The sequence below is a fragment of the Canis aureus genome, chromosome 23, assembly GCF_053574225.1.
Source record: "Canis aureus isolate CA01 chromosome 23, VMU_Caureus_v.1.0, whole genome shotgun sequence".
In the NCBI taxonomy this organism is placed as follows: Eukaryota; Metazoa; Chordata; class Mammalia; order Carnivora; family Canidae; genus Canis; species Canis aureus.
Genome location: NC_135633.1, coordinates 6528771 through 6553781, shown reverse-complemented (window position 1 = coordinate 6553781; position 25011 = coordinate 6528771). Strand labels below are relative to the sequence as shown.

Here is a 25011-nt window from a genome sequence, read left to right as displayed (position 1 = left end):
GGTTTGAGTTCTCCAATTAGAGAAATCTGCTGGAAAGAAGTGCCCTTGAGTTTGGAATAGAGTTTGATCCCGTCTGGATCAGCTTTAGAGATGATATACCCTAGTCTTCTTCCGCAGTGAACCAGGCCACACATCAGAACATGCCTGAGTGACTCTCTCAGCCATTCTCCAGTCTACACCATGGACTTCTCTTCAGTTTTCAGCCCCAAGTGATTTTTGGTTGTTGTTGTTGTTGTTGTTTCTGAAGGGCTTTTGATGGAGTTTCTGCAGAGAAAAATAACTACAGAATTAGGGAGAACGCTTTATTGTAGAAAATAGTCTTTTATGTAGTTAGCAAAAATACTTGTTTAAGTAGCCAAGCATAGTGGCTAAGAACACTAGACTCTAATGCTAGACATCATGGGTTAAAGATCCAGATTCACTGAGTAATTTTTAGCAGATTACTGAATCTAAAACTTCAGTTTTCATAATCTGTAAAATGGCTACAATAAAAGCACTTTATTGATGAGGAGATTAAACAGATGAATAGTTGTAATGTGCCTGGCATATAGTTAAGTCTCAAATGTTAAATACCATTATTAGATGTTGCCATGTATTTAGGAAACTGAGTTTAGTACTGCTAATTTATTGGGACGAAAACTTTTTTTCTCAGCAAAGTAGAAGAGAAAAAGGATTCTTTTTCAGGTGGCTCCAGTCTAAAACACTACAGATTGATACTTAATCATTATGGAAATTATGGCAAGCTCGTATTTCTGGGAAGAATACACTGATGTGTATAAGCATGTGTTCTGATTTAGTTCGTTGACAAGAAAATTTCAGGCAGATCTTTACGTCATATGATTGTGCCCTGCCATTTTATGAGGAAATGACTAACCACAATCTTTAACCAAATTCCTTGATCTTTGTCTATTGGCAGGCTGTCAGTCATGACTCAATTGGTGGTAGGAAGATCAAAGTCCACAATTATGAACTCAAGAAGTAAAGGTATTACTTTTAGACTAGGCAATTTTTTTTTTTTTTAAGTAGGCTCCACACCCAGCATGGAGCCCAGCATGGGGCTTGAACTCATAATCCTGAGATCAAGACCTGAGCTGAGATCAAGAGTCAGAAGCTTACCCAACTGAGCCACCCAGACATCGTTAGACTAGGCTATTTTAGATTAACGTTCAAGTCAATAGTCTTTTCGCTCCAGTGTGGATCAGTCGGTACTCCAAGATGATTTAATTGTATCTATGCATTGCCCTATCTTTTCCTAAACACACCAATAACACGGAAGGACAGAGCTGGGGAAGAAGGGATTCTATAGTTCTAGAATCCTACTGCATCTCGTATTTATAATCTCATGTCTCAAAAGAGCCACACAATTCTGATTAAAGAAGATCTGGTTTTGCCTAACAGAGATAGTTAGCTTTTTACAATGTTTACTCAAGAAATTGTAATTACTGCTTCATATAGTTTGTTCTAATGGACTTCTCATGGTTCAATTGAGCTGACTTTTATGTAATGATTTTTAAAAAAATTGTTCGTAATATTAATGTAATAAGAGTGAGATAATACAACATTCCAAATAGAGCTTATATTGATTTCTTACAATTATAATGTATGTTTAAAATGTGTATTTTATGATTCTTTGAGTGGAAAATATATTACATATGAAGATTTAAAAAAAATAACTTCTCCATCTTGCATTTTTCCTTCATTTGAGGTAGTATGTTTCAACTGTAAAGTATGTACCAGTGTCTGTTTTAGCAAAAAAAAAAAATCCACCTTTGGAGCTATAAAATACACAGAATTGAAAGCTGACACCTAATATATTTTTCATTAGATACAGATGTTTAATGTAAATTCTTTCTTCAAGTATTCATGAAAATCGGGATAACTAAAAATTTTCAGGTATAACATATAAAACGCAACAATCATACCTTTTGGTAAATTGCTAATAACCTTTTAATGAAAGGCATTTTTCTTTTTATACTTTACAAGTTCTTTTAAATTAATTGTAATCATCTTGTCACTTAACATTATGAATAGAATCTTTAAATTGCCATGGATATAATGAAATACTAATACCTAAAGACCTCTCTCAAATGTAGAGAATCTTATAAGTAATTTATAAAGGAGTCATTTGACAATTTGGAGCAAAATTTACTTTCTTTACCTTGAAATTTAATTGGCAATTTTCAAATATTTCTAATATTTATTTTTCCAAAATATCTATTTCCAAAATAACTGTCTTATTAGCAAATGCAGGCCAGTATGGTGAATGCATAATACAAATTTTGTTGTGCTGGCTTTTCATATCTTGAGAATATTTTACTTTCATTCCTGAATGAAGTTGAGCTGCATACGATTTTGAAATAATAGTCGTTTTGTGCAGGCTACTTCTGTGGTGAGTAGTTAGAGCTACTGATGTTTTGCCACCTGCAGAAGTCATTATCCTAACTGGGGGCTAAAATGTGAAGTATCCAGTAGGGAGAAAAGAACATTTTTAAAAAGGTGATTTTCTTTCCTTCTTTCCTTTCTTTTTTTTCTCCTTTCCTTCCTCCTTTACCTGCCCTTCCCCCAAAACGTTAAAAAAAAAATTTCAAACAGATGTTTCTTGCAATCCAAATATATTACATATCGTGAGTTTAACTTTAAGCCAGTAGTTTATCTGTGTTCCAGTTGGGTAATATTTTTAAGTGTTCATGGAATTGAGCTGCATGCATTTTTCTCTTCTTTTTTTTTTCTATTTTTCTATTTTTATTTTTGCATGCATTTTTCTTAAGATTAAAGCTAATCCTGTGAGAGTCTCACTATAAAACTTTAAGGTGCTCCTTTTTTTTTTTCTTGGCTCCAACTTAACTACTTTTTACAAAAATAATACCCAACATTTTCTCAAAATTTTTCAGCAGTTTGTTTCTTCATTTGTTAATTTACATGCTCACTGGACACATTTCCTAGGTGCCTACGATGGTAATAACATTATATTTACCTCTGCAGGAATGTGCGTGTGTGCACACGCACACACACACACACACACACACAATATGCCCCAAGAGGTTTGAGGAAGACAAGAACTTTACACAAGACATAATTATTAGCAATAGAGGAGGTTTGAGAAGTTGCCAAAATGAGTGTTGCCCTTGAGTGCCACCATATAGAAAAAGAGATCAGAATGCACTGGGAAAATCTTTCTGGCTTTTTGATTAAGGCAAGATAGAACTTGGTGGGGCAGATACAAGGGAGGAGGACATCGTAGGAAGGGGCCAGGCCAGGAAAAAAGGCATGGCAGTAGGAATGGGAAGGCCTTGCTGGAGGAACTGTGAAGGCAGGGTGCAAACTAAGAATCAGAGAGGGTATAAGGATGGTTGATTAGAGAAGTGGATTAGAGGCATAGGGGTCAGCCTTTGGATATGTTCAAGTGGATAGATTTCATATTTTTGGTGGAAGGGAAGATTAGGGACTATGCAGTGAAGTAGTGTAATGCCCCAGTGAGGGCGGTGTTTAGCCACAGTAATTTTAGCAATGAGTGTGATACATATTGGAGAGAGAAATTGAGGGTACAAGGAATAGCCATTGCTTTCGTTGCTTGAGATTTAGGTATCAAATCACAAACATTTTTATTGAGATTACGGTACCAGAAACAGAAGGAAGCATGAGTCTACAAGGACTTGTGACTAATAAGTTCTAGGAAATTAAGGCAGGAAAATAAAATATGCTGAAACTTAGAGAATTAGAGCACCAGGAAAAGGAGAGAGCTTTGGGAAAGATGAATTTGGGGAGTATACAAGAAAAAATAGTAGTGGGTTTATAAGGCTGAAGGAAAGAAGGAGTCAGGAGTGATATAGGTATAGGAGATAGGGCTCCTTTGGGGGGCGATAAGATGTTCTGAAATTGGTGGTGGTGATGGTCACACAACTCTGAATGCACTAAAAGCCCCTGAATGACACACTTTAAATGGGTGAATTGTAAGGTGTGGGAGTTATATCGCAATGAAACCCTATAAAATAAAAGGAAAAAGAAGAAGCAAAAATACGTTGTGGAAGATGGTAGGAAAGAAAACAGCCTTGTCACTGGTTAAAATGACAGGGACAGACAACCGCAAGTCATGTGCCTAAGAGCAGTAGTAGAAGCTGAGAGGGTTTGAGGGGAGAGAAGAACAGAGACTGGGCCTGAGGACCCACTGTTCAAAGGTGAGGGCAGGAAGAGGAATGGTGGTGGGGGGGGTTCTTTCAGAGTCTATTACTCGTGTGGGTTTTGCCGGCCTCATCTTAATCAGGAAAACAAGCTCAGTAGAACTTAGAAACGTGGCTTCTGCATTGGCCACACTACTACAGTTGCCAGTGGTGGTTGATTTTTGATGCACCACGACTCTACTTAAAATTAAAGAAACAAGAGCTCCGGGGTTCTTGTAATCCAAGATGTGAGCAGACCACAGGATGCCTGTTCTGCTTCTGCCTCTGCCCTGCAGGCCAGGGTGAGCACAGGGCCTGTTGAGGATGAGCCTTGAATGAACCTCAGAGGTCGGGTAGTGTGACCACTGGTAAAACTGTGTGGGTTTCATTGACTGGCTGGTTTTTATTCCTATTGCCAAGCGGTGGGACTCTCCCGTAGGATATCATTTTGCTGCTTTTAACACGAAATAAAACTTTCTACGCGGTTGAAATTGTGTTATGAAAATATAAAACCCTGAGATTCCTGCCACCAAAGGAAAATCTAAAATTCCAAAGAACCGTTCTGTCCTTGAGTTCCCATCCCAGAGATATGTAACTCAGCTGGAATAGAAATTTTGGTGATAAAAACCGTGTCAACTATGTTGGCAGGCATGTCACATGTGCAACAGGGAATGATTGTGCTTTTATAACGCTTCTTTATGTCATTGCAGGGAAGGAGATTACAGCAGAAACTTTTATGGAGAAATTGGATAATGGTGCCTTGCTCTGTCAACTTGCAGAAACTGTGCAGGAGAAATTCAAAGAGGGCATGGATGCTAATAAGCCTCCAAAGGTAAGAGGTCCCCAGGCAGAATCATTCAGGAGGTGGATTACATTTCTAGTTGCTTATGAACAGAGTTTAATTTTAGTATTTTGTTGTCAATGGATATATTAATGTGTCTATTAAGGAAACACAGAGGGTACATTTTAATTAGGCAGCATGTTATTTGCACTCTAATTACATAAATTACATAATCCTTTTGGTAAGTCTAATTAACTAGAAGGTTATGGAAATTGTTGGTGTTAATAACAAAACAAGTACTGTGTATAAGCCGGTTGAATCTGATGTATCGATTACAAATTTAGCCCAGAAATAATTCATGTCATCAAGGTGATGAAAAAGATCTGGCCAAGAAAGATTTACGAGATCGGTCTTTGTTTCTAAATAGATTATTGTGGCAGGTTATTAGAACAACATATCTAGAGTGTGTACATATTTGTTTTTTTAAATAAGGAGTAGCATTGAACTAAGTCACTTTGGACATTTTTTTTTTCTGACTGCTCAGATTTCTTTTCTGCACTTCTTTTTTCCTTCCTTTTTTAAAAAAAATTAATTAATTAATTTGAGAGAAAGAGAGAGATACTGAGAGCGAGCCCACACCCTGCACATGCACTTGGAGCCGGGAGTGTGGGAGGGATAGAGAGAATCTCAAGCAGACTCCACACTGAGCACAGAGACCCCCAGGGGGCTCGACCCCACTGCCCCGAGATCATGACCTGAGCCTGAATCAAGAGTCAGACACATAACCGACTGAGCCACCCAGGTGCCCCCATGTGTTCCTTTGTACTGATTATAAGCACATAATGAAAGCCTGGTGTTTGATCATTTTTGAAGGAAACAAGATAGGTGACACTTTTCTTAATTTTTAAAAGAGAAGGAAAAATTAAGAAACAACTAAGGATAAAATAATGTTAAAGATAGCTTTAAGTGAAAGGAAAATGAAAATTGAAATGAATAAGGTGAAGATTTCAAGAGTTGTTAGATTGGCTATAATGCTGGCAAAAAAATAGAGTGACACTGATTACTTATGTATTTTTTTAAATGATTGTTCAACTAAAATTCAAACAAAAATCAAGCTTCTTAAAATAATGTATTTTTTTTACAGCACTGTACTTCCTTTGGGGGTTATATTTCACATCACCCTGTAAAGTATTATATGCTGTATACAAAGCCCCTCCATTTTCTTTTCCTCTTAAAAGGAGCTCTCTAAAAGTATTAATTATTTCAGTGGCTCCCAAATGTCGCTGCACATTGGAATCATTGTGTATCTTTAAAATTTACTCAGCCTGGCTCCCGTGCCTGAACATCCTGAATCAATCCCTATGAGGGGGTGGTGCCTGGGTGGCTCAGTCGGTTGAGCATCTGCCTTCGACTCAGGTCGTGATCCCAGGGACCTGGGATCGAGTCCTGCGTGGGGCTCCCTGCTTTGCGGGGGGCCTGCTTCTCCCTTTCCCCTCTGCCTGCCATTCCCCCTGCTTGTCCTCTTCCTCTCTCTGTGTCAAATAAATAGATAAAAATCTTAAAAAAAAAAAAAAATTCCCAATGCGGTGCAACCTGGGGATTGGGATGTTTCCAAAGCTCTGCCTAAATCTCCAGGATAATATGTGATGTTGAGAATAGCTATGGATCAGGATTTTGATAGCTGTTTTCCCTCTGAAACATTCATTTCAAATTATATCATTTTTATAATAAAACTATAAAATATAAAAAGAAACAGATTACGTTTTCCTTTCAAAGTGAGTAAAACTGCAGCAAGGATTTATTAAACTCAAAGTACTTCCTTGACCCCAAGGAAGTATTTTTTAATTAAATATAAAGTCTAAATTTTTTCTGATTACGATAAATATATTTTAGTATAAAACCTCAACTGTGGTAATTGAATAAACATAGACTTAAAAATACCCTTTATGACTCACTTTCAGTGCTCAAAAAAATCAAATTTAATCTGAGTTAGAAGTTGACACAGTTACTCTTGACTGAATTACCTTCTGTGTCCTTGGCAGAATTATATATTTCACAACTTACTTCCAACAATATGCAGCTTAAATCAAAATAGCATGTGTCTTACTATATGAAAAAAATGCAAAGAAGGCTAGTTTTTTTTTTTTTTTTTGCATTTTATGAGAGATTTTTCAATAGATGTGAAGCCAAATGGCTAATACTTCATAGCGATTATGGGTCATAAATATAATTTTGTCAACCCATCCAAGTTTGACATGAGCATTTTTGTAAGTCCAGTATAATTTTGTTTTCAATCCATCTTTTGTCTAAAATAGAAATAGACATTATATGAAATTATATAGCATTTTGCTTTTATTAAATCTAACTTTAAACAAGAATAAATTTGCTAAAACTCAGGCAGTTAGGTTTACATTGAATATTATCCATAGAATAAAAGGAGGCTTTCAAATTGATATAAATAGCCTGTAGACTACAGTATTGCCTGCTTGTGTGTGTGTGTGTGTGTGTGTGTGTGTGTAATTATTTTCCACCTTGGCATTTTAAAATCTAGGAACAATAGTGATAAAGACAGATAAGTTGGTCAATACCTTTGATGAATTAGTGAAACTGTTAGGGAGATGCTAAAACAGATTTACTTAAAAAAAAAAAAAAAAAAAAAAAAAAACAACCACCACAAACTGGATCCCACCTAAAGTCATGTCACAGGAAGCCCTTTGTAATTTTCTCCTGGCACTTAAATCTCACATGCTCATTCTCACAGCAATATTGTTACTTTTCCTGATTGATCTTTAATTTGGGGATTTTACACCTGTGTAAACACATTTGAACAAGGAAGTTATGCCCGGTATATGTGAGGTATGTCCATGTTAAGAGTGCCTTACACACTCCTAATATTTGCAAGTATACTTAATAACTATGTTAGACGGTTTACATATTTAAAATTTTAGTTATAAATCCATGAATCATATCCTATTGTGGCTTGATAAAATACTCTGAATGAAAATAAATGATATCCTTTGATTCTTTATTCTAGGCTTCAATAGCTCAGTAGAAATTGCCCCTTTGAGTTTGTTGACTATCAGTAGTTAATCCTAGCCTTTGTATTTTCTCACTTTGCATGGAAACAATATAGACATTTCACAGAATTAGGCAATAGCTAGACACATTTGAGACTAGTGTGCAGCAGTTTACAATACAATCTGATTTTGATTAGTTTATATGTACCATAATATGATTAATTCACTCTAACTACAAAATATTCTTGGAGCTCAGGACCTTGAAAGGTAAAAATCTAACCCAAACTAATCTTTCCAGTATCCTGTTGGGGTGAGAAAACCAAAATAAGCGATAAGTCCAAGGTCAGATTTTATTCTTTTTGACCCTTGGTTACCTGACTCAAAGTTGGCATCTCCAATCAAGACAGCATAATCGCTACACTGATGTATGAACTTTCACTTCCTGGTCCAGATAGAATTCAGCTGCATGAACCGCTTGTTATTGTCTATTTACTGTGTTCTTTTTCCACCAGTCATGACTTGCTGATTTGTGTACAAGATTCAACCACTGGGGCATGAACACGGTGCACGACATTCAAAGGGTTCAACCTCTCTTTTTCTCCTAACATTCCTTTCTGTTTGTCTCATTTATCTTGAGAGTCCCTGCCCCAGACATCAGAGTTTCCCTGGGTTCAGAGCTTCCTTTGACTTCAAAGAGCCCTGGGTGGTTAGATCAGTTTTGAAGCACATGAAGGGAAAAGACAAAAAAAGAAGTTCTGTTACCTAGTAGAATGCTACATTATGCTCCAAGGAAGGAACTGAACATTCACCATCTAAATGTAGAATTCAGTCCTTGTTTGGGGGAAAGAACATCCTAGTCAGATAGAATGTCCATAGCACATTTGCCCATCAAGAATATCTAGTTCTCTGGGCTGCAAGATAACACTACCTCAGGATGTTTTACCATCCAGGAATTAAATAAAACATAGAGATTAGAGTTTTTACCCTCAAAAATCAATAGCACATTTTGTTTAGAAAACATCTTATCAAGATAGATTTCAGAGAAATCCAGAAATGTGTGTTTACTCCTGATACCTCTGAGAGAACAAGAAAGTGTGGTAGAAGTAAATAAAAGGTTTTTCGAAAAGAAAATCTCAGCTGTGAATAATCTCGAGTCATCTATATGTGGCTACACAGCTAAAATGATTGTGTTTTCCTTAATAAATTCATGGTTTTTCAATGCAAATGTAATGCTAGGACTATATAAGCCAACCAAGGGAGTCATGATAAATGGAAGGAATACAGGTGTCATCATGTGGAAATAAATGATTTTTTATGGGTTATTTTGCTGCCTGGGACTGAGAGGAAAAAGAAAACAAGAAAAGTTAGTAAGAAAGTCCAGTTCCTCAGGATTTAAAAAAATACAAATATCTTCAAGTTTTAAATATATAAAATAAATGATTTCCCAGTATAAAATTAATTCCCCTGTCACCATTTCTCTAAGTTCTGGACCATGGGGAAAATCTTTCATCTTTTAGTCAGAAACAATGAAATATCTTGCTGAGGTTTTTTTCCCTATTCATAGTCAACTAGTCATAAGACACTTGATATGGGCCTTGATCTGGGTTGCTATATGTGTGGGCTAAGGAAAGCAAAAAGTAGACATAATAGAAAGTGAGTGATGTACTTATGGAATTTACCTGAATCTCAATCTAATTGAACTAGTGCCAATGCGACAGAATTTCTGTAGGTAATGGAATATTGCTGGGCACAACTAAAAATGCGGCCAAGTTGATCATCTGGCACTAAGTTCATAATGAACATCTCAAGTTCCATGGTCCTTCGTGTCCCAAGATGGAGATTCAGTCTCCATCAGACAATTGAGGAACATTTGCATGATATCTTCGACAAAGAAGGCAATGTTCCTACATGGCCCCTCCTACTGGACCTAGAAACTTCATTGAGTTGGGTTGTCACATGATTTATCTCCTGCCCTCTGGAGTCCATGGATGTTATGAAGCCATCTGGTTTGCCTACTTTTCCTGCTCTGTAATATCAAGTCTGCAAAATACCATGATCTAACAGAAGAATGTGTCATGTGGTGTTGACATGTTCCTATAGGTTATGTCACAGAGCCTGAGCTGATGTACAGGATAGTAAGACACCTCTGTTATTTTTGTCAATTGTATGCAAACCGCTTCTGGAATTCTCTATTTATCAGGATTAAGAAAATTGCATTTTGCAGACCAACAGATGCATGTTAAGTACTAGGATATTTTCTTTTATCCTTTTGTAGGGTTTTATTTATTTATTTTGAGAGAGAGGGAGAGAGAGGGAGTGAGGAGCAGAGGCAGAGGGAGAGAGAGGTTCTCTAGCAGACTCCACACTCAGCATGAAGCCTGACATGGGGCTCAATCTCATGACCCTGAAATCATGACCAGAGCCTAAATCAAGAGTCAGACACGTAAACCGACTGAGCCACCCAGGTGCCCCTAGGATATTTTCTAATACGTATGCTTCAGCGGAAACACCACTTCTGGGACGGCAACTCTGATTAAAACTATTACTTCATGATAATTTCCCTGCTGTTGCCCACGTCGCATCCATCTTTTGTATTGGCTTGAGTTGAGTGGAGATGTGATGGGAATCACTTTCCTTGCAATGTTCAGGTCATTGACCGTAGCACGAATCTCTGCCTTTCCAAGTTGTGGTATTTTATCCTAAATGTTAGGGAATAAAAATTATGACAGTTGCTGAGATTACCCTTGCCAATTGCACATTCAGGGAAAAATATAAAAATAACTTCTATATGTATAAAGGCACAATAGTCATAGTGTAACATAGTGTAACTCCATAAGGTACTTCCCTTTCCCTAATGGATAGCAAACTATCAGGTCCCTTTAAAGATTAGGAGAAAGCTTTATAGGAAAGGCTTGAGATCATTACTCCTTGTATTCAGTGGGTCCTGGGTGTCTACAGATCGGCTCTAGTCTAAGAACTGGGTCATCAGAAATATTCTCTCATTTTGTTGCTGGTGGTGTTTCTGTCATACAAATCAAGAACTTAGGCAATTTACAGCTAAAAGCCCCATGATTAATACACCATAGTCAGGTCTCCTGACGGACTGGTTATCCTGAGATCTGATTAGCCTACTTTGCCTTCTGGCAACCACATCCACCTTGCCTGTGAAAGTTAAGTGTCGCTATGTATGTATTCCTGCCACCTCGAGAGTCCCCATTCACAGTAACAAGACAAAACTCTTGTTACCAGCGTCCTCTTTCTGGAGCAAAAAGTCACATTAGGAACTTCTGGAACTTTCCTCACCAACCTGTTCTTCCTATCTTAGTAAAATGTAGAGCCTCTTCGGGCCCCACCGAGTGACGCTGTAAGAAGTATGCTTAGGTGAGGTGCACATTATAAATTGCATGCAACATTTCTTTTCCAAGTCCTGAATTCCTTTCTCTATATTTTCCAAGTGATTCTGGCCTTTTAGTGCCACTTAGCGTGTGCCAGTATTGCATCTACGTTTGTGTTAGCAAATCTAGCAGGCTATTAACAGATCATCTGTAGCTGTCCATGCTAGCACACTGAATTCTAGTTAGTGCAGTTCAATTTCATTAAATCCGCCAAATCTAAAATTACATCCTGCTTTCTTCAAACTAACACCGTCAAAATCTACTGCATAAGTAGAGAAAAACCCTGCCATAATACACTCAGTGGCACGCAAGATTTTAAATGTATGTTGAGACCATGTCGCCAGTCAGCCAAGAATTCCTGTATTGGCTACGAGTCATGCTGGGAGATGGATCGAAGTCCAACCTAATCCAGGCCGCAATGTTTTGATACCTGGTGGAGATCATCAGCTCTGACTATGGCTAGCTGAGACTTTAAGGACAGAGCCATGGTTCCAAGAATGTCCAGGTTGGTTGATACTCCTCTTAGCCTGGTCCAGGAGAACACCGAGGTATGGGGATCCACCAGGTACCTTCCCTACTTCCTGAGAGGGAGTCCCAGCCTACACTCCCCCACGTAAGGTCTCTGTCCCCTCCCCCCAAGATAAGAAGTCAGCTCTTTCCCATTTGGAAACAAACTGATTAGGGGACAGGAATTAAGCAAAGGACAGGACCCAATGCCAAACGCAAATCATATTTGAGTTCTTTATACCACATCTATTCTGTGAAACAGTCTTCTGCGTCCAAAGGCTCATGTGTAAAAGAAACTTGATCGATTTCTCTCACTAGGACAATAGACTTTTTGTAGATTTCAAAATTAATGGTATTTATCAATAATGAGTTATGAGATTGAAAGAGATTATTCTAAAGTATTTAAAAGACTTGTTTTGCTTAATCATGCTAAAAGATTCGGTTATCTCTATATTCTCCCTATGAAAATATTTCTAAGTTATTGTTTGTGAAGAGGTAACCTGAAAGTATAGGGCTAAAATCTATAAGGAAAAGTAAAATAGGGCAGCCCCGGTGGCACAACGGTTTAGCACCGCCTGCAGCCCAAGGCCTGATCCTGGAGACCCTGGATCGAGTCCCACGTCAGGCTCCCTGCATGGAGCCTGCTTCTCCCTCTGCCTGTGTCTCTGCCTCTCTCTCTCTCTCTGCATCTCTAAGAATAAATAAAAAATCTTAAAAAAAAAAAAAAGAAAAGTAACTTAGAGTTATGTCAGGCAGTTAATCAATTAAAATATTATGTCTTTTTTGTGTGCTTTTGATAGTTCTAGTGTATATTATCTTTTAAAAGTTATTTATTTATTGTGCCTTCTTTTATTTCCTAAATAAGTAACTAATTCCATATCTATTTTTATATTCATAATCCTATATTCTTTTTCATAAAAAGGATGCCAAAATAGGGTAAACTTTAAAGCCCACAAAAACAGTTTATTCTCCAAAAAGAGAGTGCTCGTTTTCCATTCTGGTTTTGTTCCAGTATTAGCCTCAACATCAATTCCAGATATCTCATATTTTTTCTAATGCCCAATGCCTGAACTTTATTCTCTGATATTAAAGAAATAAAAACCAATAGCTTTGGAGGACCTAGGAATTATACCAAATCCTAAGGCTATAAAATATAGATACTTGGGCAGCCACTTCAGAGTACCACTGCCAGAATGAATAATTTTTAACACTTTTTGAGAGCTCAGCTAAGCAGCATGGTTTATCATGTGGACCCAACAGCTACACTTCCTGGGTTTAAATCATGACTCCACTGTTAATTAGCTTGGGAAAATTGCGTAATTTCTCTTTGCCTTAATTTCCTCATTTGTAACATGTAGCTAATAATAAGTTGTTATAGAGGCTAAATTTAATCTACGTAAGCACTGAGTAATACCTGGTACATATGGGTGCTCATTAACATGAAGCTATTAAATCCATTTATCATTTCTCTCAAGTTTCAAATTTTAGCAAGAGGGATCTGATTCGTATGATTAACAGCCAACTCTCCAGCCAGGTTATGGTCTCACCTTGATTGACATGTTCTCAGAGTGAATAAAATGAGAGAGGGATGATTTCCTAAAGGAAGAGGGATCTTGGAAGAGTAGAGGTTTTTATTTTTTTTTATTTTTTATTAACTTATTTTTTAATTTTTATTTATTTATGATAGTCACAGAGAGAGAGAGAGAGGCAGAGGGAGAAGCAGGCTCCATGCACCGGGAGCCCGATATGGGACTCGATCCCGGGTCTCCAGGATCACGCCCTGGGCCAAAGGCAGGCGCCAAACCGCTGCGCCACCCAGGGATCCCAAGAGTAGAGGTTTTTAATGATCATACTGTGTAGGTAGTTCGGCCTCCATATTTATGGTTTCTCCATCCATCAGAGCACCTGTACCATATTGTTATACTTAATTGTTAGCTTCCTTTTATCCCTTTACAGGACTCTAAGATCTTCGAGAACATGGTTAATGTTTTATTTGTATATCAGTCTTCCATAAAATCTGATATATAGGTGCTCAGTAGATATGTTTTTGGATGAACGAATGAATGAATGAATGGTCCAATGTAGATGCCTACTTGTAGATTCAGAATTTTGTTGTCAGTGGGTTTCAGCAATTCTTGATTTGAAATCATGAAGACTTTTATTCTCACCAAGTTTGAAATTTCTCCCTTGGCTGGTTTTTAACCCAAAAGTCTTTGATGTTAAAAATTTTTAATGATGTTTAAGTAACGGGAAAGACAGAGAACTGGAGAATTTTGGGGTGGTTCAGGGAAATAAAAAGGATCTGAGGACATTTGAAGTGCTGGCAAGAGATTGGTGAAGTAATAGACCATGGAAGTCTAAATTAGTAAGAGAGTTCTGGAGGTTGGTCATTTAAGCTAATTGAAAATGTTATCATACAGTCACGTGGTATGTTATTATTTGAGTTTAGGGCATTTTATAAAGGTAAAAATGATGACAAAATGAGCACATTAATATCCAAGTGTTTCATTCCATTTGTTTGTTTTTTTTTTTTTAGTTTTTTTTTTTTAATTTTTTGTTTTTTGTTTTTTTTGTTTCATTCCATTTGAGGAGTATCTTTTAAGACCTGCTTTTAGTGTTTACCATGGTTCCAATAAAATAAGGATAGGATGAATGATAACTAGTGGTTTTATGAATTTGTTCATCATGGATAATTAAGAAAAAGAATAATTGTAGGCCCTTTCATGGAATAAGTTCTCAAGAGATATTTTGACCTGAAATGAGGTATTACTATAGTAAGTAAGGGTTGTGTCTTTCAATTACTGAAGGAGCTGTAAAGATGAAATCACTAAGGAAGTGTTTTTTGCATCTTTTTCTCAATAACTGCCCCCTTTGTCCAATAAAATAGTTGGTGAGTGAAATGGGAATGTAAAAACCATTGTTTCTTCTCAGAAGCCCTAATTAGCCATTGACCAAAACAGTCTCTAACAGTTAACCACGGTAAAAATACAGTTTCTGTAGAACTGCAGGAGGGAATCAGCGCGTTCCAGTGCATAGGAGCAATGAAGAATAAATGCTATCAGTTTGCCAAAAATGTGCTTTTTTATCGGCTAGGGGGTAACTCAGAAAAGGAGATGAAAATGATGATGGTGTGTAGCAAGATCATCATTTTAACAACTTTTAATAATACAGAATATTATAAACTACAAACATTTTGTGATAACTGAGTCTTTACTCATATATATGTTATTTTATAATTTGATAGATGATTGGTGAATATATGTTAGGAATGAGAGATGATGTGATTTTCTATGAATATTTATGTGCATACGTGTTGTTGGTAAGAAAGGTCGTGGTGTAAAGGTAGACACAATCTCCTCAAGGAATTTACTCTATATTGGGGAGAAATAAGGTATATGTGGTATTACATAGGTTTTGAGATCAAGCTTACAAAGGGATTTGAAAAAAAATTAATTTTAAGCAGTCATAGGTTAAATAAAAGAAAGGCAACATTTTACCATGTGGCTGAATTTAGAATTTAAAGCATTTAGTTGTTGTTGATATGGTTTTTGTGTGATAAAACCTTGAAAAGTTTTCCTACATGTAGCTGTTTACCATTTTTATTTCGGGTGTGTGTCATCTACTTCCTAAATCAAAGGTACACCAGTTAAAATGCTTTATAAAATATAATGGCTACACACATCTCAGTGCCCAGTGTGCCTATATATGAGGCTATTGCAATGATTTTAAGTGGATTTCAGGATATTAATTTGACCATTCCTGCTACCCACACATAATTATTGTATCTCTTTCCTCTTGTATTATCACAAAGTCAAAATTTAAATCATTCTCATTTGGTTGTCCTCAGTAAACCATAGAATTGCCACTGTTCCTCTTATATAATTCTTTTGGTAAGAGCCAAGATAGCCACTGTCTAAGAAGGTGGGCTGAGGTTATTTGGGGAAACTACTTAAAACGCTATACAGTTTGTTGAATTATCTGTTTGATGAAATTAGAAGCATATTTGCATACTTAACAATTATTATTTGGACAAGTGTACAGGTCCTAGCCAAATGGAATATAACCAGGTTCAAAGCATGGAATTAACCTTTGGGGCAAGCACTCAGGTTTTCTTTTTATGTATGAAGAAACAAAGGAATCAGAATTATTTTAGAATTTCTCTCAGATAACAAGAGAATAAAATGTAATCTGCTATTATTATGTTTGGCTCCTTACTTGTTATAGACCACTATTGCCAACCTTCTTTATATGAGCAAGAGGAGGTCATTTTCCCAAATTCTACTGTTCTTTTCATATTGGAGTTTGCTTCTGATGAGCCAGGAGATGTGGGAGGGCATTTCTAGCCTTATTCAGTACTTTGCTGAGGATCCCCACATTCCGGAGCAGCGAGGGGGAGAGGGGAAAGGCAAGGTGGCAGCATTAAACCTAGAAATTTGGGATGCCCGGGTGGCTCAGTGGTTGAGCACCTGCCTTCAGTTCAGGGCATGATCCTGGAGTCCCAGGATCAAGTCCCACGTCGGGCTCCCTGCATGGAGCCTGCTGTGTCTCTGCCTGTGTCTCTGCCTCTCTCTCTCTGTCTCTCATGAATAAATAAATAAAATCTTAAGAAAAAAAAAACATACAATCTAGAAATTTAAAGTTTCAGAGGCTAAAAGTTTCTGTGAATCTGCTGAGATAGGACCCTCCTTTAACACTGCTCAGCAGTTCTAGCTTTTCAAAGATTAAAACTGTGAGCTATTGTTTGGTAGTGTCAATAATGGTTGCATTAGAAGCATAAGACTAAAAATAAAACAGGTCGAATTGAAATTCCGAAAGCATGGAAAACAATTAAAACAAAATCTGCATTGGAAGGAGGAAGAGAACACACACGCACAAATGCACACACACATTTTTCATCTACATAATTTCATAGCATCAGCAGAACGTTACCCCCTGAGCTTAAAAGTAAACCTGATCGAATTTTTCCACAATGACCTCATCTCTTCCACGTACAGGCTCACATCCTGCATTTAACCACATGCAGGCACATGGGCAAGGAGTGTAACTGGGGAGCTGTTTTCCTGATACTTGATCGCACTGACTGTGGCCACTGCTGTTTCAAAGCACTGTGGGTATAGAATACTATGTCAAGAAAACTCACTCTCACCATATGGAGAATAGAAAATTAATTGCTTTAAAATGAGCTGTTACTAAATGCTTTGGAGAAATCCAGGTCACTGAAACAACTCAAATAGTGATCATGCATGCCACTTCTTAAAGTAGAGCGTTTACAGATTTTATAACAAGAACCTTTTTTTAAGGGACTGGAAATTTGAGGGGGAAAATGTTTCTTCTTAATTTGAAAATGTCTGAGGATGGCTAGACGACTTACAATGTAAGTTCTCACCATCTATATGTGTGTGTGGTCCAAAGTATGTGGCACTGGTACGTTACAGAGTAATGGCATAATGTTTTTTAGATGAGGTAATCCAGTTTATGGTGTATGGGGCTCTTCAGCTGTATCTTAAGCTTTTAGGGGCTGACTGTATGAATACCTGCTATTGTTTTGCTTAGTAGTTTGAAAATGCATTACCTATCATGCATGAAGCTGTGTAGTGTGTATTTTGTGTTTATACTGCTTTGCTAGTCATGTCTAATTTCACACAGTGTAGGCTGTTCATCTAATGGGTGCCTCGCTAGCATCGCTGCTCCATCTAAGAAATAAACAATGCAGTAATTCCTGTATCTTGAAGCCAAAACTAAAATCTAAACAGAACAAAAACTTCGCTCTATTGACAGTTGTTAAAAAGAATCTGCCTATGTCTCTGCGTCTCTCTCTCTCTCTGTCTCATGAATAAATACATAAAATCTTTAAAAAGAAGAAGAATTGAACCCTCTCATCTTAAAATGGGAGTGAACTAACTTCTGAATAAGTGCAGGGACTCCAGTGAGAGTCAGTTATGTACTAGATGTTAGGAAGGACGTGAAGGCCAATAAGTCATAGACTCTTCCTCCTAGATGAGAAATACTTCTTTGTTTCTGTACCATGCCTCCTTTAGCCACTGGGCGAAGCCTGCCAATCCTTTTTCATGACCATGTCTTTAGAGACATGAAATAAAACACGGAGTACAAACGCACGAGAGAGAGAATCAATTTTATTGAAATATGGTCACTACAGCCTTAAAAATAAATATTAAAGCACAAGTTAAAAAATAAGCAGTATGGTTGTTCATTTTATTAACCTGGAATTGGTTTTGAAAATAGTATAGTTTTAATTTTTAAAAAAATTTTAATTAACATACAGTGCTGCATTAGCTTCAGATGTACAGTGTAGTGATTCAACAATTCAGTGCATCACTCAGTGCTCATCAAGATAAGTGTACTCTTGGTAAGCCCTGGGTGTTATATGCAAGTGATGAATCACAGAATTTTACTCCTGAAACCAATATTATGCTCCATGTTAACTAACTAGAATTTAAGTAAAAAATTGAAACAACAACACAAGAAAAAGATAAGTGTACTCTTATTCTCCTTCACCTGTTTCACCCACCCCACCCCACCCCCACCTCCTCTCTGGTAACCTTTTGTTTGTCACTATAGTTAAGAGTCTGTTTTTTGGTTTGTCTCTTCTTTTTCCCCTTTATTCATTTGTTTTCTTAAATTCCATGTATGAATGAAATTACAGGGTATTTGTCTTTTTCTGACTAGTTTATTTCACTTAGAATTAAACTCTCTAGGTCTGTCCATGTTGTTGGAAATGACAAGAGCTCAATTTTTTATGGCTGAGAAATATTCCATTGTATACATACACATCTTTTTTATCCATTCATTTTTCATTTTTTAAAAATGATTTTATTTATTTATTTATGAGAGACACAGAGAGAGAGAGGCAGAGACACAGGCAGAGGGAGGAGCAGGCTCCATGCAGGCAGCCCGATGCGGGACTCGATCCCGGGACCCCAGGATCATGCCCTGGGCCAAAGGCAGGCGCCAAACTGCTGAGCCACCCAAGCTGCCCCTCCATTCATTTTTCAATGGACACTTAGGCTGCTTCCATATTTTGGCTGTTGTAAATAATGCTGCAGTAACCATAAGAGTTCATATACCCTTTCAATTTAGTGTTTTTGTAGTCTTTGGGTAAATACCCAATAGTGCAATTACTGGATCATAGGGTGGTTCTATATTTAATTTTTTGAGGAACCTCCGCACCGTCTTCCACTGTGGCTACACCAGTTTGCATTCCTACCAACAGTGGAAGAGGGTTCCGAAAAATGCTGTAGTTTTAAAGCATAGGAGAAAGTAAACGTAATATTTCCAGACATATGCAACATTTGTAATATAAAATAAAAACATGTACAATTTCTGTTGGTGAGAAAGCTATGTAGTTTGATTATGTTCATAATAAAAGAATATTAAAATTCAGATAGAGGAGACTAAAAGATAATTTTTGCTCATCTCAAGTCATGGTCTTCCCAGACCAAGAACTTATTCTGAATGATCACAATCTAGTGAGAATAATATCATAGACATGCAAAACTCAGAATAAACAGATTTTAAATAACTACAGTGAGAAAATTAGGACAGGAGAGATTAATCTTTATATTTCTATGTATATAATAAATACAAGTGCAAACATATAAAAATATATATGTATAAATTATATATATTGAAAATCATAAATGAGGAACCAACCCATATTTTGTTCCATGTTGTCATATTTGCTATATTTAAACATTGTTTAAAGTTGGAGAAGTAGCTATCTGATCTTTTTCTCAGACTTCCTGAATGCCATGAGGTGTCATAATAAAGCAGGCATTTGCTAGGTACTTATTCTGTGTCAGAACTTTAACGTGGATTAAATCATCAAGTAATTTAAAACTTAAATCAGATCATGCCACTTCTTAGTGCAAAATTATCTAATGGCACCATTATTTCAACTAAAAGCCAAAGTCCTTATGACCGCCTCCAGGCCCTATGTATTCTGTTCCCCAGCTAACTATCTGATCCCATTTCCTCTGACATTCCCCTCACTCTACTGTGTGATGCCGTCATAATGACCTCCTTGTTCTTTGAACCCAACGATCAGGTCCCAACTACCACAGGCCCTTTGCAATTGTTCTTCTATCTTCTTACTCTTTCCTCAGATATGTGTATGAGTTGTCCCTCATTCGCTTTAGGTCTCTGCTCAAATGTCTTTCGGTCATAATGTCTCCCCAGACCTCCCTATGTAAAGTCTTTCACAGATGATCCTGAATTTTCAACTGATAGACATTTTTGAGTGATGTATTCAAGACACTGATAGATAACAAGAAGAGCGGGCATTCCTGTCCCCTCTCAAAGGGCTTACCACCTAGTTAAGTAAATAAAATATGAACATATAAAAAAAAAAAACAGATACCAGCAGGTGCTGTTGTATCACCACAGCATACATTACATTGATGCCATTCAATCGATTATTCAAAAACATTTATTAAACATCTAAAATATGCAGGACTGGGTGCCTTATAGAGTAGCAGGGAAGGAAGAATAACATCAAGCTAATAATTAAGCTAACAGTGAATAATTACTGTGTTATGTATAAATATAGGAAAATCCAAGCTGATGAGTGGCTTTAAGCAGGCAACCTGACTTAGTCTTGTAAAAGGGACTTTTATATTATTCCTTTTTTAAAACGATTTTATTTATTATTTATTCTTGAGAGACACAGGGAGAGAGGCAGAGACACAGGCAGAGGGAGAAGGAAGCTCCCCATGGGGAGCTTGATGCAGGACTCAATCCCAGGACCCCCCAGTCACGACCTGAGCCAAAAGCAGACGCTCAACCACTGAGCCACATAGGTGTGCCAGGACTTTTATATTATTCTGAAGCAGGAATGGTAAATAGATAGAGAGGAATCTAGGACATTCCAAACACAAAATATGCACCTGGGAAAGCCCTCAGATGTGGAGGTGCATGGTGACTTTGAGGAACTAAAGGAAAGCTGGTGTTTGGATGCCAGCATGTAATACTGGTGTCCGGAGATGAGACCAGAGCTAAATCTACTGGATATTGGCCTCTATATTAAGAACAACATTATGCTATTGAAGTATTTTAAATAGGAGCATGATAAAATCTTTTAAAAAGATAACATTTGCAGAGTGGTAAATGGATTGGGATGGAGAGGTGAATGCGGAAGGGAAGAGCTCTCCTAGGAAGCTATTGCCCTGGTCAGGTGAGAGATGATGACCATTAGCCTAAGATGCTAGTGTAGTACTGGGAAGAAGCACATGGCTCTGAGATCTATTGAAACTTGGTGGGATCGGGATAGGAAACTGTTTCCCTTCTTCCTTTGTAGGTTCTTTGGCTAGTCTAATAATTAAACTGACATAAGGCAGATTAAGAGGAGAAAAACAAATTTAATTTCATAGTTTGGGAGTTCCATAAAAATATATGACTCAAAGAAGGGACCAAAGCAGGAAGCTTTTGTACTTTTTAGACAAAGAAACAATACCTTTGTGAAGAATTGACAAGACAAAAGGGTTTGGACTTGGGGTAGTATACTGATGAAGAAGTAAAGAAGCGTAAGATTTGTTTATAGAGACTCCTTAGCCCCTAAATTTCCATTCTCTGGTGATAAGGATGCCATCTGCCCTCCTGGTACAGGGACGGTACATTTTACATGGGAGATTTATCTCCTGCTCTCTGAGGGTTTGTCCATGTTCTGGCTGTTTCTCAAGTACCTTTAACTCAAGAGTCAATATATCAAAAGTGGCGTATGCTGGGGTGGCATATCTGCTCCCCTTTCCTTTGGCTTGGCAGGATTTGGTGATGAATTGGGTAGCAAAAGTGAGGGAGATTGGTCCCCGGTTTCAGATGTGAAAAAATGGATGGTGATGCTTTATTTTACAATTGGAAAGTCAGAGGAAGAGTAGGAATGGGAGAAAAATAATGGGTTTCTATGCATTATGCCTGCATGGGTACCCAAGGATTATGAGCCCTGTGGGCTCCTTCTCATACCACTCCTTACATTTCTGCTCAAGAAAAAATATAAGCAAATGAGTATGCAGATTTAGTTGGGCAGAGAGGTAAGAGAAAGGCAGAGAGAACCCTTATATGTCAGGGCTGTGTGGTGGGAGGGAGCATGGGGGACATGCGAGGGTGGGAGCAAAAGCTAGTGGGCCTGTAGGGGAGATTGAGAGGTCATGGTGCTAGGTCAGCAGGTAGGAACAAGGCTAATACAAACAGTGGAAGCTGAATTATAGGGAGCTTTGCCTATATCCTAAAAGCACTGGGAAGCTACATTTGCCTTTTGAAAAGTCCACTGTAGAGTGTGGCAAACAGATATGAACGCACAGCGTAATAATAATTTAAAAAAATTAGAAGATGGATAAAAACAAATCGTAATTAAATCACCATACAAATGTGGACCATCTGTTTAAAATTTTTTTCCCCTAAATACATGTAGGCTTATTATAGAAATTACAGATGTGACAATGTAACTATTTTTCAGCTCTCCTAGGGACATTCTTTGTAAATAGAAACGAATGTAGACATGTATCTGAAAACATTAACAATAATTGAAGATAAGCAATGGTCTAGGATTGGTATTAGGCACTTTCCAAAACATTTAGCCCTCAAAACATGTTACGGATGATAGATCTCAGGTTCGAAAAGGCTAAATAGATTAAGCAACTGTTCTTTTTTTTTAAATAAAAAAATTATTTTTTATTGGTGTTCAATTTGCAAGTAACTGTTCTTGATGACTGCGTCTTATTGCTGGTGAGTGGTAGTTTCGAGGCATAAGCCTTGCCTCTTTGATTTACTATAAGTTAAACATTCTTATCTTTCAAATTTACTGAGAGTCCAGAGAGATATCTCTGTTGATGAACACGTACAGCGTGCCCCAAGTCTGCAGTGCAATGAGGCAAAGCAAAACGAGAGAGAGAGAGACAGAGAGACAGAGAGACAGAGAGACAGAGGGAGGGAGAGAGAGAGAGAATCTTTGCTCAAAAGGTGTTTGGAAGTATGTTAGCCACTAAAATAAGTTGGGTTTCCTGGAATCCATTCAGAAAACAATCTTAGGACTCCTAATAATGCTTTTTCTTTGTTGACTATTCTACAGATGCCTACCAAAAAGTAGTTTTAATTAAAATATTGGAATCAGTGACTACGTGAACTCAGAATTTGCTGCCAATGATTATAAATCGTGATGTCTTGACATGCACAAAATGTTTGCTGGGAAGGAAAAATTCAAGGCACATTTTAAAAGAGTTTTCTTGCTGGTTTCCTTAATGTAATATCTTAATTTTAGAAGGGACGTAGGAAAAAAAAAAATAAGGGACCCAAAACATGTATTCTCACTAATGTCTTTAAAACTATCATAATTTCATTTAAGCCACTGTAATTAATTCATAGTTAACAATTACTGTTAACTTTGTTGAGAATCTGAGGGACTGCTGTGCCTGGTATCCCACAGCCCTTTCTCTGAGAAATCTTCCATGTTCACAGAGTAAGCCTCTCTTCTTCCCATGGAAGCCTTACTCATGCAGTCCTGATACTCCAGCTCTGAAGATGCGTGTAGCAGAACAAAAAGACCTTTTTTTTTTTTTAACTTTCATAGAATTACTGAAAATTTTTTCCTCATTCCTTCCATTCACCCTTAACAATAAATGACATATAATTATTTTTCCAAAGGACACATATCATTGGATTCCTTCTTCGTTTAAAACGTCAAAATCTTTTCATTACTCCCCAGTGGGAACACTGAGATTTTAAGCAGGCAACCACATGCATCTGTCTATCTATTCAGTTATTCAGCATCCAGAAGTTTTCACATTAAAATATCTGGATTTCCAAATTCATATAAAAAAAATGAAAGGTCTGACAACATTGAGACAGTATTTATGGTAACAACTTAGAATTAAATAGATATGGCTGCCCCTCCTGGACATGGCATGAGCTCTTCAGTTTTGCACAGTCCCCACCACTCCTTACAGTCCCCTGGAGCTAGCACTTCATTCCTTTATTTGATCTGTGTGGCCACTTCTGAGCCTTTGACTTTATAACAATCCTGGTTGGGATTATAGTATTGGTAATTCCTGTTAGGTATAAAATACCCTTTGTGATTCTGGCCCAGTTGACATTTCAGGTTTCATTTTTCTCTTCTACATGCATTTCCCCGCTCATCTAGAACACCCATGCTTCTCCAGGTCGCGTCAGAGCTTTCTCCTCATGGAATGTACTGCCCTTCATCTCTATGCCTGTTAAGCATTTGATATCCTTCAATTTTGCACATTGCTGCTCCTTTGTAAGGCCTTCCTGGGATGAGGTGAGATCTGCCCCTCCCCAAAGTTGAATGCACACCTTGACATTTCCCACAGAGTTAAATTTTAACTACCACGTAAATACTTAAGCTTCGATTGTATTTCTTACCATATGAAACATTGATTTCAAAGTAGGACACTGCGGGTTTCCAGAAAGGAAACTTGGCCTTATCTTTTTTCTATTTCAGTCTCCCGGTGCTAAGTGTCACAGCTGATGTGGGGTTGTGATTTAATACAGATGGGCTGAAGTGAATCCGATTAAATTATTTCTATTTAAAATTACTAGCCATACCAGTTAACCGAATTTTAATGTGTAGGACTAGACTTCTGAAATTTTTAAGAAGCTAGTCTCTGTCCAGTCATATGTGAATACTTAGTTGGGAGAACAGAAGCTTCCCATAGTAGTGTAGCATTTATATAATGATTGCCATATGGGTGTATATGTAAAATTAGGCACAATGCACATAAAAATGGAAAGAATGCATTTTTGTTTAACACCATGTTTTTCTCTCCTTGTGAAGCATTCGATACTTGTAAACAACTATCAATAACATAATAATAACGCTTTTATATACTTTAATTTTTAGAGCAGTTTTAAATTCATAGCACAATTGAGCAGGAAATGCAAGAGAATGGTAGCTTGGTTACAAATACTACGCCTACTTTGACACCATTATCACTTGAAGTCTACGGTTACATTAGGATTCGCTCTTGGGGCTGTGCATTCTATGGGTTTTCACCAATGTGTGATGATGTATGTCCACCATGATAGTATCTTACAATAGTGTCACGGCCCCGAAAATTCTTTGTGGTGAATCTCATGATGAATCTCCTATGCATCTCTCCCTTTTCCCTAACCTTTAATTATCTGAC

At 37.4% G+C, this 25011-nt stretch overlaps 1 protein-coding gene across 14 annotated transcripts in view; it reads left to right on the top strand.

Annotated features, from left to right (window-relative positions):
• Positions 1-25011, top strand: part of GAS2 (growth arrest specific 2) — a 150535-nt gene that overhangs the window by 37674 nt on the left and 87850 nt on the right. For all 14 annotated transcript variants that reach the window (XM_077866186.1, XM_077866189.1, XM_077866188.1 and 11 more), the window contains one exon: positions 4868-4989. In XM_077866186.1, the coding sequence (XP_077722312.1) occupies positions 4868-4989 (122 nt within the window). The remainder of the gene's footprint in view (positions 1-4867; positions 4990-25011) is intronic.